The sequence below is a fragment of the Pelophylax lessonae genome (genome assembly GCF_965119305.1).
Source record: "Pelophylax lessonae genome assembly, chromosome: 3".
Lineage (NCBI taxonomy): Eukaryota > Metazoa > Chordata > Amphibia > Anura > Ranidae > Pelophylax > Pelophylax lessonae.
In genome coordinates this window covers 335313814-335336912 of record NC_138770.1, presented here as the reverse complement: position 1 = coordinate 335336912, position 23099 = coordinate 335313814, and the positions used below count along the sequence as shown (strand labels likewise).

The following is a 23099-nucleotide window of genomic DNA, read 5'->3' as shown; positions in this document are numbered from 1 at the left end:
GTGAGTCCAGGGGGTTTTCCCCTCGTTCTTACTCGGTGTCGAGAATCTTGGCTTTCCTCCAGTCTGGGGTGGATCAGCGCCTGGCGCTGGCCACTATAAAGGGCCAGGTATCGGCACTGGCGGTCCTTTTCCAACGCCCTGTGGCGTCTCATTCTTTGGTGCCCACATTCATTCAAGGTGTGCGACATTTGGCTCCTCCTAGGAAGGAGCCTTTACCTCCATGGGACTTGAACTTGGTCCTGTCCGCATTGCAGCGTGCTCCTTTTGAAAACATCAAGGAGATATCGTTGCCTCTGCTGTCGAAAAGTTGCTTTTCTTGTGGCGATCACTTCGGCTCGCAGAGTGTCGGAGCTGGCGGCGTTGTCTTGCCGCTCCCCTTACTTGATAATTCACAAGGATAAGGTGGTGTTGAGAACACCCCCGTCCTTTCTTCCCAAGGTGATCACTGAGTTCCACCTTAATGAGGAAATTGTCCTGCCTTCGCTGTGTACAAAGCCTAAGCATCCAAAGGCGATTGCTTTGCATTCCTTGGATGTTGTCAGGGCGATCAGGGTTTACCTGAAGTCTACGGAATCCTTTCGGAAGGCGGACTCTCTCTTTGTCCTTCCTGAGGGACCTCGGAAGAGCATGGCTGCATCGGCAGCGACCATTGCCAAGTGGATCAGATAGACCATTGAGCAGGCCTATGCCTTGAAGGAACGGGTTCCACCCTTCCCTGTTAAGGCGCACTCTACCAGGTCTTTGAGTACTTCCTGGGCCTGTTGGCATCGGGCCTCGGTGGCTCAGGTGTGCAAGGTGGCGACTTGGTCGTCAGTGCACACTTTTTCCAAGTTCTACAAAGTAGACGTTCTGGCATCAGTTGATTCTTCTTTTGGCCGCAAAGTTCTCAGTGCGGCTGTGCCATGATGGACCCTTGCATTTTTTTTCTCTGGGTCCCTGGCTGTAGGCATTTGCTTTCCTGGGCTGTTGCTCCTGTTGAGCATTGTTTTTTTCTGTTGCCCAGTTGGTTCTTACGGTGCATGTAAGATTCCTTTCTCTGATGTGGGTACTGCGTTGCCTTTTCTACGGTTGCGTCTCCCACCCCTCATGTCTATACTGCTTTGGGACATCCCAATAGTGATGACTTAGAGGAGGCGGCGACTGTCGGAGGACGTAAGAGAAAACTGAATTTTTGTAAAATCTTACCTGTAAAATTCCTTTCTCTGATTCCTCCGACAGTCGTCGCCCCCGCCCCTCTTTTGGGGTTCTTATTACCTACTGCTATGCTACCAAACTGAGTTGGGAGTGGTGATGCAGGGGGGTATTGACCAGATGGGACAGCCCCCATGGGTGTGTATATGCTAATGCCTTTTGTCTTTTGACGAAGTCTATATGCCTAGCTACTCCTACGGAGCGGAAGTCAATACCCAACAGTGATGACTTAGAGGAGGCGTCGACTGTCGGAGGACTCAGAAAGAAATTTTACAGGTAAGATTTTACAAAAATTCAGTTTTTCTCTTCAATCTGTAGCCACTGTAATTTTCTGAAAATGCAATACAATATGACTACCTGGAGGTGTATTGTACACAGAATATGTACCGGACACTTCTAGAAACAGAATTTCCTTCTTGTGCGTTTGGCTCACCATTTTTCCCAGAAATCTACTCCAAGATACAAGTCAGAATTCAGACATCCCCTGCAACAAAAAAATAATATATTTTTTGGTGAGCTACTCCCAGTAGGAACACATCCAAAGGGATGCAGGCCCTGCATATTTCCTCATCAATGCTCTGAAGGTGCACAGCTGATTGATAATTATAAAACTTCTCCCATTAGACCCACTTAGCACAGTGGAACAAACCAGTGATTTCTTCAGAATAACAAAAGGTAGTAATCTGCAACAAAGGTTGTTATAATCCTTGTAATGTACATAAATCACCCAGAGGGAATGCTTTGTTTCTCTTACGTCCTCTGACAGTCGCCGCCTCTCCATATTAGTCACAATGGGGTAATTGACCTTTGCTCCGTAGGAGTAGCTAGGCAACCCAATATGTCAATATTAAAGCTTTTAGCATATCCCACCCCCAGGGGGTGGTCCCCTCAGTCAATACCCTCCTGTTCCATACCTCAGTTTCATTGTCTAGCTTTCAGGAGTTAGCTGGCTGTTTCTGTGCTGGGGCATTTTGTCTCAGCCTTTATCTTCTTTTTGATTTTATTTGAGTTTTTTTCTCTCTCTTTACTTAGCTGTTACTTTTGTCAGCATTAGTTAGTTCTTCTGATGAAGAGGATCGTGCGGGCTGGGTCTCGGGCTGGCCCCCCTGGTCGCAGGTTGTGGGCCAGTGGCTTCCCAGCCTGCCATCGAGCGTTCAGTCAGGTATTTTTTCCTGGCATTGGTGAACGACCCATCCCTGTTCGCTGCAGGGATGCTGTGGTGAGGTGGCTACCTCACTGGACGCCATGCGGTTTCGTACCGCAGTGCTGCTGCGTCCTTGCTGCGACTCTCCCTGTCCCATGTGCAGTGGCTTGATCGCTTGTGCAGGTTCCCCACGCCATTCAGAAGGTAAGTGTACTCTGTGTGGGGACCTGTCTGTTTAGTGGGTGTCAGTCTGGGACTGTGTAACCCTGCATGTCTATTCACACTATGGGGCTCCCTGTCTGGATGCTGCTGTGGGCTGCAAGGAGGGGGGCTGTGATACACTGTTCTGTGTTACTAACTGTGTGATTTCTCTGTGTGACATGCTATATGTTGTAGGGCATGCTGTGGTACATGTTTTGTGCAACATGCGGCGGCCGCTGCTGCGGCCCGCCATTTTATTGATAACTGCAGGCATATGAGGGCTTCTTCTATATGCTGGGAGCGGCGTTTTTGGCGCCAAGCGCCGCCATTTTGGCGGCGATCGCTCCGGCCTCATGTAGCACTGCATTTACCTCCTCCCCCGGTGGCCATTTTTTTGTAGCCTTCCATAGGCTTTATAGGAGCCGCTCCAGTAGACGTATTACGAAACGCGTAGGGTGGAGTCTTACGTCACCACGTCACTTCCGGTATTGGAGCTTGGGCCGTGGAACGCGGAAGCTTCCCGGCTTCTCTTTACTGATCGAGGACAGCCTAACTGGGTCCCCCTCTCTCTCTCTTTTTGTATTCCAAGGCACTCAGGAAGAGGAGAGATCGCTGTGAGGGAAACCCAGGATTCCACATTGGTCCCTATTGAAATACAGGTTGTATACCTGCCGGGTGTGACACCTAGTGGCCACATTGGTGTTTGCAACCCGAGTTCTTCTTCCTTCTTCATCAACACCTGTTTTTCATTCCTTTATCAGATAGGACTCACCATTTTAATTTTTTCACTTGTATATGTGTGAAGTTTCACATCGCTTTTAATCACAGCACGTTATAAAATAACAGGTTACTATTTTACAGTCATTCTTCCAATAAAACAAGCACTTATGTTTATATGTTATTTATGTAAACACTTCCACGATTTATCACTGTAAGACACAATATTATTTTAAATAAAAGCACTGGGTTTGGTTTTATTTCCATTTTATTTTCATTTTTATTTTTTCTGGCACTAGCACTTATGAATGGTAAGTGTTGCAATATTTAACCCGTTATCACCCTGTATATGAGCACTTTAAACAAACAATATTTATTATATCAGACACGTCAGCACTTTATATCAAACACTATTTATTTATTTGACACATCAGCACTTTGAAGGTAGCGCCGTTTTCAACCTTTTTTACATTTTATCACTTTTAACCCTTTTAGGGTTGGTTGTTGGCAGCTTACACCTTAGGTCTTTTATTGTATTTATTATAAACTCCATAGCGCTGGTCACCTCCTGCATAAAACATTTATAGGAGCGGCTTCTGTTGCATCACTTCCTTTTCCCTGGGCACACCGATCGATACAGCAGCAGCAGTGTTCTCTCCAGGTTTTTATCCTCTTTAGTCCTGTGTTCCTTGCCTGAGTTTGTAGTTTTCCCTGTGGGGGTCGACTTGTGCTGGTGTGTGTGAGCGGTGGGCTGCGCTCGCCGCGCTTCTAAAGGGACAGTTACCCTTTTTTCTCCTGCACACTTCTGGGGGCATGGATTCTCAGGAAAGCAAATTTCCTCCCGCTTTACTGGGAGGCCAAGGGGCTGCTGCTGTTTCCCATGAGGGGGGCTAACCTTGCTGCTCAGGTGCAGATGCTTGTGGCTGCTCAATCCACTAAACGGCCCAGAGTTTCAATTTCCTCTGATTCAGAGGGCGATGGTGATGGGGCTGCTATGGCTGGGGTCCCCTTATCGGGGTCCCGTTCGTCCCTGGACTTTGCAGGGTCGGAGGGGGATGCAGAGGTTGAGGGGGTTGATGATTCTTCCCCTGGCTCGTCTGAAGAGCTTGCAATCATGGATGAATTGGTTGCTTCTATCAAACAAACCTTGCATTTACAGGATGAACCGTGTCCGCTTGCCGTTCTGGCTTCTTATGGGACACAGCGGAGACGCAAAACATCGCAGGTTTTTCCTTGCACTGAGGATTTTCAGCGCGCTGTTAGTGAACAATGGCGCAATCTAAACAAGCCTTTTGCTGTACCAAGTAGGTTCAAGCTGCGTTATCTCTTCACGCCCGCCACTGATGAACGCTGGTGTGTTCCACTTCCGGTGGATCACGCAGTGGCGGTTTTGAATAAATCCACTGCGATTCCGGCAGAGGATACCCCGGTGTTCCGGGAACCTACGGACAGGAGACTGGAGTCTCTTGCCCGTCATACTTACTCGGTTGCCGGTTCCATGCTAAAAGCCATTTTTGCTTCCCTTATGGCAGCTCAAGCTGTCGCGGATTGGACGCAAGTACTCAAGCGCGTCCTGGTGGCTGATTCGGCCCCGCCGACGACATTGGCAATGGTGGATCAGATCCATCAGGGTGTCATGTATTTGTGTGATGCGGAATTAGATGTAATTCCTTTAGCTGCACGTGTGCACAGCGTGGCGGTGTTGACACGCCGTTTGATTTGGCTGAAATGTTGGTCTGTGGACCAATCTTCTCGCAAGACTTTGGCTAATTTGCCCTATACGGGATCTCGCCTTTTTGGCGACTCACTGGATACGCTGATTAAGGGGATCTCTGGGGGTAAGAGCACGCTCTTGCCCCAATCTCATAAGGCTAAGGGCGCTCAAGGTAAGAAGCATGCTTCCTTTAGGCCCCCTCAGGGGTCCTTTCGTGCCTTTCGGTCGCACTATAAGGGCAAGCCCTTCAAGGGTCAAGGCTCCCAAAAGAAACCGTGGGCAGGTAAGCAGAAGTCCGGCCAGTCCGGGTCCGCTGCCCATAACAACGCGGCCTGAAGGGACGCCCTCATCCAGTTCTGGGGTGGGGGGACGTTTGCTCGGTTTTCTTCAACCCTGGCTGGCCCGCGTTCGGGACAGGTGGGTTCAGGAGATCGTTCGGTCCGGGTACAAGATCGAGTTCCTATCTCGGCCGGCGAACAGGTTTTTTTTCCCTCAAACCTTCAACTGTCTCCGGAGCGTTTGCGGGATGTGCACCTGGCGGTGCAGGACCTGCGGGCTCAGGGAGTGGTGGTTCCGGTGCCTCATCGGGACAGATTTCGGGGGTTTTATTCAAATCTGTTCACTGTGCCCAGAAAGGAGGGCAAGGTACGTCCAATTCTGGACTTGAAAGCTCTGAACCTCTTTGTGCGGGTTTGCAAGTTCCGCATGGAATCCCTGCGCTCGGTGGTGGCTGCTCTAGTTCCGGGAGCATTCATGGCCTCCATCGACTTGAAGGATGCGTACCTACACATCCCCATTTTCGAGGGTCACCAAAGGTGCCTTCGATTCGCCATTGCGGAGGATCAGTATCAGTTCGTGGCGTTACCCTTCGGTCTCGCTTCGGCTCCGCGGGTTTTTACCAAGGTGCTTGCACCGGTTCTGGCCTTACTGAGAGCCCAGGGTATCTTAATCCTGGGGTATCTGGACGACATTCTGGTTCGGTCTGCGACCAGTCAGGGTCTGGTGAAGGATCTGTCCGTCACGATGCAGACTCTGCAGGAGTTTGGTTGGACGATAAACTTCCCAAAATCGACACTAAGCCCGTCGGTTCATCTTCCCTATCTGGGTATGATTCTGGATTCGGTTCAGGCGAAAGTCTTCCTACCGGAAGACAAGCTTAAAACGCTTCAGGACGAAGTCGGGTCCCTTCGGGACGTTCCGTGCTCATCCCTCGGACGGGCATGAGGTGTTTAGGTTTGATGGTCTCGGCTTTCGAGGCGATTCCCTTCGCCTAGTTTCACACGAGGGGTCTCCAGGCGGAGATCCTGTCCAGGTGGGACGGGCGACCACAATCTCTGGATCTTCAGATCTCGTTTGAGTCTTCACACAAGAAGGAATCTTCTGTGGTGGCTGCAGTCCCCGGCGGTGTCGGGGGGCAAGTCTTTTCGTCCGCTTGCATGGACGGTGATCACCACGGATGCCAGTCTGTCGGGCTGGGGTGGTGTTCTGGGCGTTCTGTCCGCCCAGGGTACTTGGTCGGAGGAGGAATCCTCCCTTCCGATCAACATTCTGGAATTGCGGGAGATAAATCTCTGCCTTCAACGCTGGACGGACAAGCTTCAGGGCTGTCCGGTTCGGGTACAGACGGACAATGCCACAGCGGTGGCCTACATCAACCACCAATGGGGCACCAGGAGTGCCCGAGCGGCTCGGGAAGTAGCCGACATTCTGTCTTGGGCCGAGACGCACGTCCCGGCGATAACGGCAGTTCACATTCCGGGGGTGGAGAACTGGCAGGCGGATTATCTGAGCCGCCAGACTCTGGACCAGGGGGAATGGTCGCTCCACCCGGAGGTCTTCCAGATGTTGTGCGCGAAGTGGGGTCTTCCGGATGTGGACCTGTTCGCGTCTCGTCTGAACAACAAGGTGGGAAGGTTCGTGGCAAGGACGCGCGATCCTCGGGCAGATGCGTTAGTGGCTCTGTGGCATCAGTATCGGCTGATGTATGCATTCCCACCAATTCAGTTGCTATCTCGGTTCCTTCGCAGGTTGTCCTCGGAACCAAAAACGGTGATTCTGGTGGCGCCAGACTGGCCCCACCGGTCTTGGTATGCAGACCTCGTGAATCTGGCGGTCGACGCTTCATGGCGTCTGCCTCTTCAGGAAGATCTTCTGTCTCAAGGACCGATATTCCATCCTGCTTTACAGTCGCTGGCTTTGACGGCCTGGCTGTTGAAACCGAGGTCCTGAAGGATAGGGGTCTCTCTCCGGAGGTCATTCATACTTTGATCAATGCTAGAAAGGCCTCTTCGGGGAAGATATACTACCGTACTTGGAAGGCCTATTTTGCCTGGTGAGAGTCCAGGGGGTATTCCCCTCGCTCATACTCGGTTTCGAGACTGATGGCTTTCCTTCAAACGGGCGTGGAACAGCGTTTGGCGTTGGCCACGATTAAGGGTCAGATTTCTGCTCTTGCCGTTCTTTTTCAATTCCCTGTGGCGTCTTATTCTCTGGTTGGCACCTTTGTTCAAGGGGTGCGGCACCTGGTCCCTCCTAGGAGGGAGCCTTTGCCTCCATGGGACTTGAACCTCGTTCTGTCCGTGTTACAACATGCTCCTTTTGAAAAGATCAGGGAGATCTCGTTGCCTCTGTTGTCCAAAAAGGTCGCCTTTTTGGTGGCGATCACTTCGGCTCGCAGAGTTTCGGAACTGGCAGCTTTGTCCTGCAGGTCTCCGTATCTGGTACTCCACTTGGATAAGGTGGTCTTGCGACCTAATCCTTCTTTTCTTCCGAAAAGGATTTCGGAATTTCACCTCAATGAGGACATTGTCCTGCCTTCGCTTTGCGCGGAGCCTAAGCATCCGAAGGAGGTGGCCTTACATTCCTTGGATGTTAGGGCGATCAGGGTTTACCTGAATTCGACAAAATCCTTTCGCAAGACGGATTCTCTCTTTGTCCTTCCTGAGGGACCTCGGAAGGGCATGGCGGCGTCGGCTTCTACCATCGCCAAATGGATCAGACAGACCATTGAGCAGGCATATGCTTTGAAGGGGAAAGTTCCTCCTATGCCTGTGAAGGCGCACTCTACCAGATCTCCGAGTACGTCTTGGGCCTGTCATCATCGGGCCTCTGTGGCCCAGGTGTGTAAGGCGGCGACTTGGTCGTCCGTTCACACCTTCTCAAAGTTCTACAAAGTGGATGTTCAGGCATCGGCAGATGCTTCCTTTGGCCGCAAGGTTCTTAGTGCGGCAGTACCTTAACCGCTTCCATACAGAGGAGTTAGACACCCTTCCTGCCCAGACCAATTTTCAGCTTTCAGCACTCTCACACTTTGAATGACAATTGCTCAGTCATGCAACACTGTAACCAAACAAAATTTTTATCATTTTTTTCACACAAATAGAGCTTTCTTTTGGTGGTATTTGATCACAACTGGGTTTTTTTTTTTTTTTCGTGATATATGCAAAAAAAAGAGCAAAAATTTTGAAAAAAAAAAAACTTTTTTTTAGTTTCAATTATGAAATTTTGCAAAAAATAAATTTTTCTTCATACATTTGGGCCAAAATGTATACTGCTACATGTCTCTGGTAAAATTAACCCAAATTAGTGTATATTATTTAGTCTGTGTGAAAGTTATTGAGTCTAGAAGCTATGGTACCAATTACTGAAAATTGATCACACCAGATGTACTGACTGCCTATCTCCTTTCTTGAGGCCCTGAAATGTCAGGACAGTACAAATACCGACCAAATGACCCCTTTTTGTAAAGTAGACAGTCCAAGGTATTTAGTAAGAGGCATGGTGAGTTTTTTGAAGTTGTAATTTTTTCCCAAAATTCTTGGGAATATGAAGAAAAAAATTTTTTTTTCTTTTTTTCCCCACAAAGTTGTCAATTTATAAGCTATTTCTAACACATAGCATGTACACAGCAAAAATTACACCCAAAAATACATTCTGCTACTCCTTCCGAGTATGGCGATACCACATGTGTGAGACTTTTACACAGCCTGGCCACAAAAAGAGACTCCACGTCCAAGAAGCACATTTAGGCGTTCTAGGAGCATAAATACACATAAAACTTTCTTACTACCTATCACACTTTTCAAGGCCCTAGAGCACCAATACAATGGAAAAGTCCACAAAATGACCCCATTTTGGAAAGCAAACACTCCAACGTATCTTCTATGAGGCATTATGGGTCCTTTAAACATGTCATTTTTTTCCACAAGTTTTTGGAAAATGTGGGAAAAAAATAAAAACTTTTTTTTTTTTACACAAAGTTGTCAATTTATAGGATATTCCTAACACATAGCATGTACACAGCAAAAATGACACCCCAAAATACATTCTGCCACTCCTCCTGAGTATGGCAATACCACATGTGTGAGACTTTTTCACAGCCTAGCCATATAGAGGGGCCTAACATCCAAGGAGCATCATCATGCATCCTAGCCACTTGCCTAGGCCTATTTTTGACATTTGGTGTTTACAAGCTAAAATCAGTTGTTTTGCTAGAAAACTGCTTAGAACCCCCAAACATTATATATTTTTTTTTAGCAGAGACCCTAGAGAATAAAATGGAGATTATTGCAATATTTTTTATCACACCGTATTTGCGTAGCGGTCTTCCAAACGCAATTTTTTTGGAAAAAATTCACTTTTTTTAATTAAAAAATAAGAAACCAGTAAAGTTAGCCCAATTTTTTTCCATAATGTGAAAGATAATGTTACGCCGAGTAAATAGATACCCAACATGCCATGTTTCAAAATTGCGCACGCTCACGGAATGGTGACAAACCTTGGTACTTAAAAATCCCCATAGGCGACAATTTAAAAATTTCTACAGGTTGCCATCTTAGAGTTACAGAGGAGGTCTAGGGCTCAAATTATTCCCCTTGCTCTAACGATCGCGGCGATACCTCACATGTGTGGTTTGAACACCGTTTACATATGTGGGCGGGGTTTCTGTATGCATTCGCTTCTGCGCGCGAGCTAACGGGGACAGGGCGCTTTCATTTTTTTTTTTTTTTTTTTACTATTTTATTTATTTTTTATTTTTACACCGTTTAAAAAAAAAAAAAAAAATTGATCATTTTTATTTCTATTAAAAGAAATGTAAATATTCCTCGTAATAGAAATGGGCACGACAGGACCTCTTTTTTGTGAGATCTGGGGTCAAAAAGTCCTCAGATCTCACAAGTACACTAAAAGATAGAAAAAAAAAATAAATAAATAATTATAATATAAAATGAAAAAAAAAAAAAAAGGACCTTTAAACCGGTTGCTAGGCAACAACATTTTCCATAGCTCCGGTCCTCCAAGACCATAGAGTCAAGTGAGGGCAAGCTTGCCCTCACTCGACATCCTGTCTGTGAGGATTCGGGACCGGATCGTTTTCCCCGCTGCCGGCGGGTCCGGTAAGCGGGGAAAGGGACCGGAACGCGTCGGGAGGGGGGGGGCGCCTCTTCCGCCATCCCGGAAGGGTGATCCCACGGCGAATCCGCCGCTGGGACCACCCTTATCGGAAAGCCAACCGTCCACCGTTTAAAAAAATACCAGGGTTATGGCAGCTATCTGCTGCCATAACACCGGTATTTAGGTATAAACGGAGGACGTATATAAACCTTTTTGGACTTGGACATGGTGGCTGTATGAAGGGTGACAGGTACTCGGGTACTCCGATAGGCAGGTGACAGGTACTCGGGTACTCTGATGGGCAGGTGACAGGCAGGTGATAGGTACTGATGAGTAGTACTCACTGACTGATAGGTGATACTGTACTGATGGGTACTGATGATCAGTACTGATACGTGATAGGTACTGATGAGTAGTGATGGGTACTGATGAGCAGGCGGCAAGTACTCGGGTACTTCAAGCGTCAGGTACTCTGATGAGCAGGTGGAAGGTACTCGGGTACTCTGATGGGTAGGTGACAGGTACTCAGGTACTCTGATGACGGGTACTCCGTTGACAGGTAATCAAAGTATCCGAGTACCCGTCATCAGAGTACCCGAGTACCCGTCATCAGAGTACCCGAGTACCCGTCATCAGAGTACCCGAGTACCCGTCATCAGAGTACCCGAGTACCCGTCATCAGAGTACCCGAGTACCCGTCATCAGAGTACCCGAGTACCCGTCATCAGAGTACCCGAGTACCCGTCATCAGAGTACCCGAGTACCCGTCATCAGAGTACCCGAGTACCCGTCATCAGAGTACCCGTCATCAGAGTACCCGTCATCAGAGTACCCGAGTACCCGTCATCAGAGTACCCGAGTACCCGTCATCAGAGTACCCGTCATCAGAGTACCCGAGTACCTGTCATCTGAGTACCTGATGGGCTGGTGACAGGTACTCGGGTACTTTGATGGGCTAGTGACAGGTGCTCTTTATTGGGGGGGGGGGGGGGCAATCAGTGTGTTTAGGGTGCACTGTAGTTGGTAACTAGCTGTTACCACAATCTCCTCCTCACACAGGATCAGTGTGTGAGGAGGAGAACACGGTGACAGCTAGTTACTGTGTTCTCTGTTGACATTTGTGACCGGCTGTGATTGGACACAGCCGGTCACGTGGTAAAGAGCCAATTTCATTGGCTCTTTACCTAGATCGGAGATCGACTCTGTCCGAGGGACGAGCCTCGTCCCCGATCGCTGCTCTGCGCGCCCCCGGGGGCGGGCATTGCAGAGAGAACGAGCGGCTCGTGCTGGAGCCGCTCATGTAATCGGCTGTGATTGACACAGCCGATCACGTGGTAAACAGCCAATTTCTATTGGCTGTTTACCTTGATCAGGGATAGGCTATGTCCGAGGGACGAGCCTCATCCCTGTTCGCGCCGCCGGGGGCGCGCAGTAGCAGCTAGAACGGGCCGACGTCATATGACGGCGGCCCGGATCTAGACAACCACTTTGCCGACGTCATTTTACATGACTCGGTATGGAAGTGGTTAAGGTCCGTTGTTTTTTGGGCCCTTGGCTGTTTGGGATGTTTTTATCCCTGGGTTATTTTGTTCTTCCTGGGTTGTTGCTCCTATTGAGCAAAGTTTTTTTTTTTTTTTTTTTTTTTTTTTTCCATGCTACCCAGCTGGTTTCCTTCCTTTGGTAAGGTTCCTTTCTTTGATATGGGTCGGGCGTTGCCTTAGGCGCGGCTTCGTTTCCCACCCCTCATGCTTACACTGCTTTGGGACGTCCCCATTGTGACGAATATGGAGAGGCGGCGACTGTCGGAGGACGTAAGAGAAAACGGAATTTTTGTAAAATCTTACCTGTAAAATTCCTTTCTCTGAGTCCTCCGACAGTCGCCGTCCCCGCCCCTCTTGTTGGGTTTGTTTATGTACTCTACTGCTATTCTACTGAAACTGAGGTATGGAACAGGAAGCAGGAGGGTATTGACTGAGGGGACCACCCCCTGGGGGTGGGATATGCTAAAAGCTTTAATATTGACATATTCTGTTGTCTAGCTACTCCTACGGAGCAAAGGTCAATTACCCCATTGTGACGAATATGGAGAGGCGGCGACTGTCGGAGGACTCAGAGAAAGGAATTTTACAGGTAAGATTTTACAAAAATTCCGTTTTTTTTCTTAACAAGTAGAGTTATGCCTTTAGCTCAAAGGTTTTACCCCCTTCATGACCAAGGCATTTGTTGCGATTTGGCACTGTGCTACTTTAACTGGCAATGCACGTTCATGCAACACTATGCAAATTATATTTCTCTATCGCTCATTGACAGACGTAGTCTTCTTGATTCTCAAGAGCTGGGTTATGTAGGACTAGGCAGAAAGACAAAACGTTCTGGCTCCACCTTAGGGGCAGTCCCTGAGGGTATATCCTCCCTCTCTCTGCTACAGGGAATCAGTTTTTTTCTGTCTAGTCAGGAGTAAGGACCTAAGTTCCTTGCTGGGATCTTTTGGTCCTGGCAAGATTTTTTTCTTTAAAGAAAAAGACATTTTTTAGGTAGTTTTCTCCAGTGTTTTTTCCTGTGAGATCTTCAAGCAAAAATGCCGGACTGGGCGACACTTGTGGTCACCCCAGCCGGCCTACGAGCGCGCGCAGACCATGGCATTGCGCTTGGTCGGCCGCGACACATTCAAGTAAGTATGCGGGGCCGGGCGACGGGCTGGATGTTGAGATCCAGTGGTCACCCCGGTTTCTGCCTACGAGTGCGTGCAGACCAGAGCTCCGCGCTGGGTCGGCCGCGACGGAGTCCCAGTGCAGGGACTGACCTTGCGAGTTAAAAGTCTCGCTTGGACGCCAGGAACCAGAGAGTCGAGGCGTCCGGAGTGGTCCACAAACCCCCACCCCGGTGGAGAGGGTATTGTGAAGAGAGGGTGCCTGTCGGTTCGGTATGGTGAGTAAACGTTCCATTTTTTTCCTCGATATGAGGCAGTATGTATTATGGGCCCCTCCATATATGGTCAGTATATATCTGATACTTACAAGTCCCCCTTGTAATACAGCATGTGTTTGTGGGAAGTGGACTTGGTTTAAGAGCTAACACTCTACCCAGCAGACTGTAACATTACAGCAGACATAGGAGGTATAATCCTACCTTATGTGTAGTGTATCTCCTGTAGATCCATATATCGCCTCTTAGCAGAGATGCAGGTGGATGTGCTGGGAAAACGATTTCGGCGGTCCGCCGCCATTTTGCCGTAGACCAAATGCATGTATGTCCTCAGGTCACGCCGGCCGCCATGTTTTTGGAGTCTTATGTCTCTTCTATGGGGGCGGCCATGTTTTGTGAGCCCAGCTACCTCGTGGAGAGCTGGGAATGCCGGAAGGCGTACACAGGGGGCGGAGCCACGTCCTTCTACCCGGGAAAAAGCAAACAGCTCCTTCCAGTCTGTGTAAGACAGACGCTGACTGCAGTTGGTTGGAAACTGCACTGCATCGGTTGGTGAGCCTTGGGGGTCCCTCTCTCTCTCTGTGGGATCGAGAAGCAGGTACTCTGAGGGGCGCTATTGCGCTAGGGGGAGACACACAAAAAAAAGAAAAAGTTTTTTTGTTTTGCTGGCAAAGGTGTCCTGAATTAACATGGACCCTGCCACTCATGTATCTCCTCCGGATCCCCTCGAGGGGTCTGCAGGATCCTCCAGCACCCCACTGACAATTGAATCATTGTCAGCTATTATGGAAACTTTTGTGTCCCGGGTGGAAGTGGCTTGTCAGGGACAGGGCGCAAGAAAGCGACCCCCGCCTAACCCCATATTATCTGAAACCTCGGATTCAGACTCTGAGCCCATTTCTGCAGTTGCAGGTACTTCATCTGGGATTGGTGTCTCGGGTCCTGTCTCTTCAGACAGTGAGGAGGATGTTTCGGCATCCGTCATAGCCCGAGAGGAAGCGTTGGTAAACGCACTCATTGTATCTGTTCAAGAGACCTTAAGGTTACAGGGTATTCCATCGGAAATAGCTGAAACTGAAATCCCTTTTGGGACTAAAAAACGCATCAAAGTGGCGAAGGTTTTTCCATTGCCCAAATGTTTTGGCAATCCAATCGAAGAAGAATGGCGTCTGCCAAAACGCACTTTTACTATTTCTAAACGCATTGACAGGCGTTATCCGTTTGAGGAAACCCTTATTAAGAAATGGACAGAACCACCTGTGGTGGATTCACCAATTGCTAGATTGAATAAAGCCACGGTTATTCCTTTAGAAGACGCTCCGTCTTTTAAAGATCCTGTGGATCGCAAGATAGAAGCTATGTCTCGCACCATGTTTTCCTTGATTGGATCAGCTTTCAGACCTATAATAGCTATTGGTCTGGTTTCGCAGGCTGTAACTGAATGGACCAAGTGGTTACGCCGGGACTTAGAAGAGGTCCCTCAGGCGGTATCAGATTTGTTGGAACAAATGATACAGGGGTTACAGTTTGTGTGTGATGCGGCGTTAGACGCCACTCCATTATTGGCGCGAGCATCAGTCTCAGCAGTGGTTCTCAGACGTACACTGTGGCTAAAAGGTTGGTTAGCCGACCAAGGTTCCAAAAAAGCATTGGCTAATATCCCCTTTTCAGGAGAGCGTCTATTTGGAGCCAACTTAGATGAGATCATTAAAGATCTCACGGGTGGAAAGAGCACCTTTTTACCGCAAAATTTTAAAGGTAGAGGAACTCGTCAAAGACGAGGGCCTTCTTTTTCTGCTCACAAGAGGTTTTTTTCGTCCCGCGGGTGAAAAAACTAAGTCCTCCAAAGCTCCTGCAGGAGGCGTCAGGGGTCGTTGGTCGGGCAAGCAAAAGCCCGCCCCCTCCAGACCTGAAGATAAACCATCCAAAGCCTGAAGGTGCGCCCCCACCCATAACTGGGGTGGGGGGACGTCTTCGCCGGTTCCCGGATCCATGGCTTTCCAGAATCCCGGACAAATGGGTTTGCGAAGTCATAAGGTCAGGGTACAAGATCGAGTTTCGATCTCTCCCACCGGCGCGATTCTTCCCTTCCAATATCCGACTATCCTCAGATCGTTTAGAAGATCTGCGGAGAGCAGTCACAGGTTTACTACAACAAGGAGTGGTAGTCCACGTTCCTTGGACAGAACGGTTTCAAGGGTTTTATTCAAACCTATTTACAATACCCAGGAAAGAGGGCAAAGTGCGTCCAATTCTGGACTTAAGAGCACTCAATTCTTTTGTCAACATAAGATTCAGAATGGAGTCCATTCGCACAGTAGCAGCCTTCCTGCATCCAGGGGATGTCCTAGCGTCCATAGACATCAAGGACGCCTATCTTCACATTCCCATTTTCGCAGGACATCAGCGGTTTCTACGCTTTTCCGTAGAAGAGAACCACTATCAGTTTGTGGCGTTACCTTTCGGTCTCGCCACGGCTCCGCGGGTCTTCACAAAGGTGTTGGCCCCAATGTTGGCACCTCTGCGCCAAAGAGGCATATCGATTCTAGGTTACCTAGACGATCTTCTGCTTCATGCAGAGTCTCCTCAGACCTTGCTACAAAACATAGAAATTACTATGATTTCTTTACAGGAATTCGGGTGGCTGGTGAACCAGCAAAAGTCATTTCTGGTTCCCACCCAGAGGCTCGAATATCTGGGTCTAATTTTAGACACAGTCAAGACAAGAGTTTTTCTTCCGGTAGGAAAACTCCGAAAGATTCAATCAGCAGTCCAGTTGTTACTGTCCAACAGCTGGTCTTCCCTTCGGACTTGCATGAGGGTTCTGGGGTTGATGGTGGCTTCATTCGAAGCAGTCCCATTTGCCCAGTCCCATACCCGAATTCTTCAGCAAGAGATTCTTCTCAGATGGAATCGGAATCCGGAATCCCTGGACAATCAGATCCGATTGAGCAAACAGACCAGAGAGTCTCTGGTCTGGTGGCTTCGGTCTCCAATGCTCAGCCAGGGAAAGTCATTTCTGCCAATATATTGGACGATAGTGACCACGGATGCCAGTCTATCCGGATGGGGAGGAATTCTCGGTCAGTTATCTGTCCAGGGACTTTGGTCCCCGGAAGAATCCAGGTTACCGATAAATGTATTGGAACTGAGAGCGATCAGACTTTGTCTGATTCACTGGACCGAGCAGCTCCAGGGCAGCCCGGTTCGGATCCAGTCGGACAATGCCACGGCCGTGGCTTATGTCAATCACCAGGGGGGCACCAAGAGTGTCCGAGCGGCCAAAGAAGTGGCTTGCATTCTTCGCTGGGCGGAACGATTTGTTCCAGCAATCTCTGCGGTGTTCATTCCGGGGGTGGAGAATTGGCAGGCAGATTATCTCAGCCGTCAGACTCTGGATCAGGGGGAATGGTCCCTCCATCCAGACGTTTTCCACCAGTTGTGCCTACGGTGGGGCACCCCGGATATGGATCTGTTGGCATCTCGATTCAACAGGAAAGTTCAGAGATTCGTGGCTCGCTCCCGCGATCCTCTAGCAGAAACCGCAGACGCACTGATCGCCCCGTGGGGGCAATACCAGCTAATGTATGCCTTCCCTCCTCTCGCGTTACTGCCAAGACTTCTTCGCAGGATAGAGGAGGAAGGAATTCCAGTAATTATGGTAGCTCCGGACTGGCCTCGTCGAGCTTGGTACGCCGACATGGTCAGACTGGTGGCGGACGTCCCGTGGAGACTTCCTCTCAGGGAGGATCTACTGTCTCAGGGACCGATCTTCCATCCTGCTTTACGATCGCTGGCTTTAACGGCCTGGCTATTGAGACCCAGGTGCTGAAGGACAAAGGTTTGTCAGCTTCAGTTATTCCTACTCTAGTTGAAGCAAGGAAAGCGACTTCCAGAAAGATTTATCATCGCACATGGAAGTCCTACATTGCATGGTGTGAACCTTTGGGGTTCCATCCTCGGTCTTATTCGATTAGTCGAATATTGGCTTTTCTGCAACAAGGGGTTGAGCAGAAACTGGCCTTGAGTACTATCAAGGGTCAGGTCTCAGCATTAGCTATCTTCTTTCAGAAGCCTTTGGCTACTCATTCCTTGGTGCGGAATTTCATCCAGGGGGTGCGACATCTGGCTCCGCCAGTGCACGCGCCGTTACCCCCCTGGGATCTTAATTTAGTGTTGTCGGTTCTTCAGAAACCTCCCTTTGAAGATATTAGGGAGATTCCTCTACCTACGTTGTCCCAGAAGGTGGCCTTCTTGGTGGCTATTACTTCTGCACGCAGGGTGTCAGAACTGGCCGCATTATCTTGTCGTTCACCATATCTGGTGGTTCATAGAGATAAGGTGGTTCTTCGTCCGAATCCATCCTTCCTACCAAAAGTGGTTTCAGAATTTCATCTGAATGAAGAAATTGTATTACCTTCCCTGTGTCCTAAGCCCAGTCATCCTCGGGAGTTTGCTTTACACTCCTTGGATGTGGTCCGGGCGATCAGGGTATACTTGAAAACGACAGACTCGTTTCGCAAGACGGATTCACTTTTTGTGATCCCAGATGGACCCAAAAAGGGGTTGCCTGCATCTGCCGCGACCATTTCCAGATGGATCAGACAGACGGTAGTACAGGCTTATTCTATTAAGGGTCGGGAGCCCCCGTTCCCTGTTAAGGCGCACTCCACTCGGGCACTTAATGCGTCATGGGCCTTTCGCCATCAGGCGTCAGTGGTCCAGGTGTGCAAGGCGGCTACCTGGTCGTCGGTGCATACCTTTACTAAACATTATAAAGTTGATGTAATGGCATCGTCTGATGCCTCGTTTGGCCGCAAGGTTTTGCAGGCCACAATTTGAGGAGACCAGTGGTCTACCTCGAGGGTTTTTTCCGTTGGAAAATTTTTCTTTAGTCTCATTCTTTGTTTATAATGAGCCTTTTAAAACTTCTAGTTTGGCACCGGTTGGGCCTTCTAGATTGGATTTGATTTTGTCAATCCCACCCCTCATTTTGTGGCACTGCTTCTGGATGTCCCAGCTCTTGAGAATCAAGAAGACTACGTCTGTCAATGAGCGATAGAGAAAAATGGATTTTTGTAAGATCTTACCGTAAAATCCTTTTCTCTTAAGCTCATTGACAGACGTAGTACCCGCCCCTCTATCATTGAGTTGGGTTGGGTTAAATTCTCTGTACTGCTTTAAAACAGAACTGATTCCCTGTAGCAGAGAGAGGGAGGATATACCCTCAGGGACTGCCCCTAAGGTGGAGCCAGAACGTTTTCTTTCTGCCTAGTCCTACTCCTGCGGAGACAACATAACCCAGCTCTTGAGAATCAAGAAGACTACGTCTGTCAATGAGCTTAAGAGAAAAGGATTTTACGGTAAGATCTTACAAAAATCCATTTTTTATATTTGTTTTCCCACAAATGGAGCTTTCTTTTCGTGATATTTGATCACCACTTTTTTTTTTTTTAAATACTGGTATTGACGGTGATCAGCAACTTCTAGTTGGTTTGGCAATCTGACACTGGGTGGGAACTGACACTGACTTCACCAGTGACTGTAATACAGTGATCCCTGCTAATACCTTACTGTCACTTTACTAAGTCTTAAATTATTGCAAGTTCTCTTAACTCAAGACAAGCAAATCCTGGAATACAACTCAAGAAGGTTGTACTTCTCAATGCAGTTCTCAAACAATCAAACGAGATATAGGCATTTCTGCCACTAGAGGGCACTGCGGGGAACTGGCTCCAGTTTAGTTTACTTGTGCGCTCCATCTTGTAACGCTTACAGTTGGGTGATTGCTGGGATAGTAGAGCAGGGGATTGGCAGAGCTCGAGGTTACTAATGAGACAGAAATCTGATAAACAAGGGTACTACTGAGCCTCTTTAAAACAAATCGAAAATCAACACACAGGGCATTTGCCAAGCTTAAAAAAAAAAACTCAAAAAAAGCAAGTTAGGGCCGGGTTCTCGTATGCTGCAGTTCACAGCATGGGGTCTGGTGCGTCCCTGTTCACCGATTCAGGTGCGAATCTGGTCCAAATGTTTGGTTCAGATTCAGGTGCGAATTCAGGCAAAGACTCACAGGACCCTTCTTAAATGCGGTCTGTGGCCGCCCCAGAGCTGTGTGAACCAGCTTTGAGAGTCGGTCCCTCTCTCCTGTCATGCCAATTGGATGCAGAGAATCCTGTATCCAGTTCGCACATGTGTGAACCCAGCCTGAAGCAGTAGGCACTTTGTTGTCAAAGCAAGTGTAAATGAGGCCTTTTTATCTGTATTTACATGCGTTTCTATTTTTTTTTTTTCTCTTAGATAAACTTGGCTGATGGTCATCAAAAAACTCTTCCTCCATTAGTTGTCCAGTGTTTTGCCTGTCCTAGATGTTTTCTTCTTTTTAACCAAAGGGATGAATGTCTTAAGCACATGTCAGCAAGCAATCACTTTGTACGAAGCATTGCACTTAGTGGTACGTATGTTGAGTATTATGTTTATGTTGAACATTTGGTGTCTTTTAGTTTTGTGTGTTTTTTTTTTGTTTTTTTTCTTCAGTATGTGGCTTACAGTTTTGCTATAATTTAGACCTAAATGGTGGGGATTGAGTGGCACTGATCATATTGTGCTTTAACAAATACAATTTAAGGAGGGTACTTGATGTAATCTGTAAAAAAAAAAAAAGAAAAAAAGTCGATCTTGATCCAGAGATGTACATGAGAGCAAAAGCTCTACTGAGTCTCTGCCTCATCATTGGCGGAGATACAGCAGCCGGAGCCATTGGCTTTCACTGTTGTCAATCACAGCCAGTGCGAGGAGGGGCAGAGCCAAGCCACACAGAGGCATCTTGGGAGCAAGCACATATGAGTGTTCCCAAGAGCAAGCAGCTTGCTATGGGGGCACTCAGCAGGGGAAGGGGCAAGGAGTGCCAGTGGGGGACTCAAAAGGAGAACCAAGGCTGCTCTGTGCAAAACCATTTTTAAATCCAAAAGTGCTTGGGATGATTGACCTCAAGATTGTGCTGGTACCATTGCACAGAGCAGGTAAGTATGACAGGTTTGTTATTAACACCTGTGTCCAATCACAGCTGATCACAGTGTAAATAGGAAGTGTTGGTTAGGCAACTTTCCTCACAGAGGAAATATTCCCCATTGGTAATCCCTGTAAGTGTTGCATATTGGTGCGGCCTCTTTAGTGCAACTTCATCAGCGCACCTTAATGAAGGAGATAAATGTTTCAAAATTTTACAACAGAAACTAAAACGTTTCCTTTTTTTATTTATTTTTTAATTTTGGACAGGCAAGTCAACTGGTATGAAGGAGGGCTTGAAAGAGCCCATCAATATTAATGGTTACACCAACCATCCTTAAATAGGGGTGGGGACCTTCCGTATCATCTGTGCCAATTTAACTTTACTCCAGCAATTTGATATCAATTAACACCTTCATCCGTGTAAATCTATTCAGGCTTTCTGACACCAGCAATGGGATTAAGTAACCATCCTGTTCTCAGATATTCAAAATTTACACACTCCATAGTTATTGGATTAAGGCAGGGGTCGGTCAGCAAGCCATCGATCCCAATCTACCAGTTGACCGCAAGTAGCCAACAGGTAGATGGGGGGGGTGGGGGCGTGTCCGAGCTATGGGGTGGGGGGCAAAGGATACTACATGGGGGGTGGTTGTAAAAGGAGAAAGAGGAAACTACGGGGGGGGGGGGGCTGATGTGCAGGGGGGCACAGGACACTGCTTTGGGAGAGCACCGGAAAACAGTTGGGGTTGATGTGAGAACACTGTTACGGGGGGGGGGGGGCACGGGACACTACAGTGGGGGGTTATGTGAAGGGAGGGCAGGGGTCTGGCATGGGGAGAAAGAAGACGCTACTAGGGGAGCGGGGTGTTATGTAAAGGGCAGCAGAAGACACTACAGTGGGGGGGGGGGGGGGAGTGCACTGAATATTGTTGTGTTTTTATTGGGGGCTTGATTATGATTTATTTTTACCCTCCTCCATGTTGTCCAGGTAGATGTCAACCTCTGAAAGGTTGCCTAGCCCTTGATTAGGGTATCTGTGCTAACTGTGTGGATCTAAATGTTTGGGTATCTTCCTGACACATGCTGAAACTGAATAGGTAGTTACAAAATGTATTTAACTACTTTAAGACTGAGCCTATTTCTCTTACGTCCTCCGACAGTCGCCGCCGCCTCTAAGTCATCACTGTTGGGTATTCCGCTCCGCAGGAGTAGCTAGGCATAAAGACTTAGTCAAAAGAACAAAGGCATTTGCATATACACACCCATGGAGGCTGTCCCATCTGGTCAATACCCCCCTGCAGTGACCACTCCCAACTCAGTTTCATTCTGCCTAGCGTCAGGAGTAGTTAGGTTTCCCTGTGCTGGGGCTACAGTCTCAGCCTATCTAATCTTTTATTTGTTTTTCTTTGAAAATGTCAGTTTTTTCTTACTTTACTAGCTGTTTATTTTGTCAGCTTTTAGTTTTTAGTCGACTCTTCGGAAGAAGATGGATCATGCGGTGCTGGGATTCGGACTGACCGCCCTGGTTCTCCAGGGCAGAGGGTCAGATGGACCCCCAGCCCGCCATCGAGCGTTCAGCCGTGGTTCGTCCTGGCACTATGAACGACCCATCCCTGTTCGCTGCAGGGATGCAGCCGTGAGGTGGCGACCTCACAGGGCACATCTGCGATGCTGCAGTGTCATGTCCCTGGCTAACGGCACTCCCTGTCAGATGAGGACAGAGGCTTTCCGTTCATAGAGGTACTTCTGTGTGGGGCCCCTTTCTGGGGTGGCAGTCCTGTGTTGCTGTGTGTCCCCCATGTCTGTGCTGGTGTGACTCCCTGATGCGGTCCCTGCAGGGATCGTTTGTGCATGCGCTGTGGTGCTGTATGTTTTTGGGGGTCCCCTTCCCTGTGTCACTTTGGTGTTTGTTGGGGGTTCAGACTGTGTGTGTGGCGGCCGCAGCGGGGTAAATCCCCGCGGTCTGCCATTTTAGGTATGGGCAGGCATGTTTGGCTTCTCTATGGGCAATACTACATGCTGTTTTGGCGCCATCCGCCGCCATTTTTGAGGTAGCAGAACGATCGTTCCTACCACATGTCCGGCGGCCATTTTGGCGTAGCCTTCCATGCAATCCTATGGGGCAGCCATTTTCCCTGAGTCATGCAGTCTATAAGTTCAGTCTACTCTAGCAGCACTTCCTTTTCCTCTGAAGCAGGACATCGGTGGCAACACTCTGCGGGGCCCTGCAGGTTATCGCTCTCAATATCTCTGTATTGTCGCTTCTGGCTCAGTTTTTTCCTTATCCTGTTTGGGGGTCTTTGTCACTGTAGCCGTAGCGGTGGACTGCGCACTCCGCAGCGATCTTAAAGGGGCATTACTAACTTTCGTGCACTGTTGTTTTGTAACCTTTAGCAATGGATTCTCAGGACAGCAAATTTCCCCCCAGCTCTGGTGGGGGTCCCCAGTTCTCCTGTGGCCCCTCTGAGACCTGATTTGGCCGCTGTAGTGGCGACTTTGGTGTCAAATATGGAAATGCTGATGGCTGAACGTGCTGCTAAAGAGGCCCAGATTGTCTTTCTCCTCCGATTCAGATAGTGATATGGCTGCTGCATCGAGCGTGCCCTTTTCAGGGTCTCGCTCATCCTTAGACCCGCTGGGGTCTGAGGGGGAGGCAGAGGTGGAGGGGGTTGATACCTCCTCCCCGGGGTCGCCTGAAGAGCGGGCGACCATGGATGAATTCATTGTTTCTGTTAAGGAAACACTACATTTGGAGGATGAGCCCAGTCCTCCGGGCGTTGTGTCCTCGTTTTGGGACGCACA

General features: G+C 48.6%; 1 protein-coding gene across 2 annotated transcripts in view; it reads left to right on the top strand.

Moving 5' to 3' along the window:
- Window positions 1-23099, top strand: part of ZNF451 (zinc finger protein 451) — a 219688-nt gene that overhangs the window by 50293 nt on the left and 146296 nt on the right. For both annotated transcript variants that reach the window (XM_082249986.1, XM_082249985.1), the window contains one exon: window positions 19587-19740. In XM_082249986.1, coding sequence (XP_082106112.1) covers window positions 19587-19740 — 154 coding nt within the window. The remainder of the gene's footprint in view (window positions 1-19586; window positions 19741-23099) is intronic.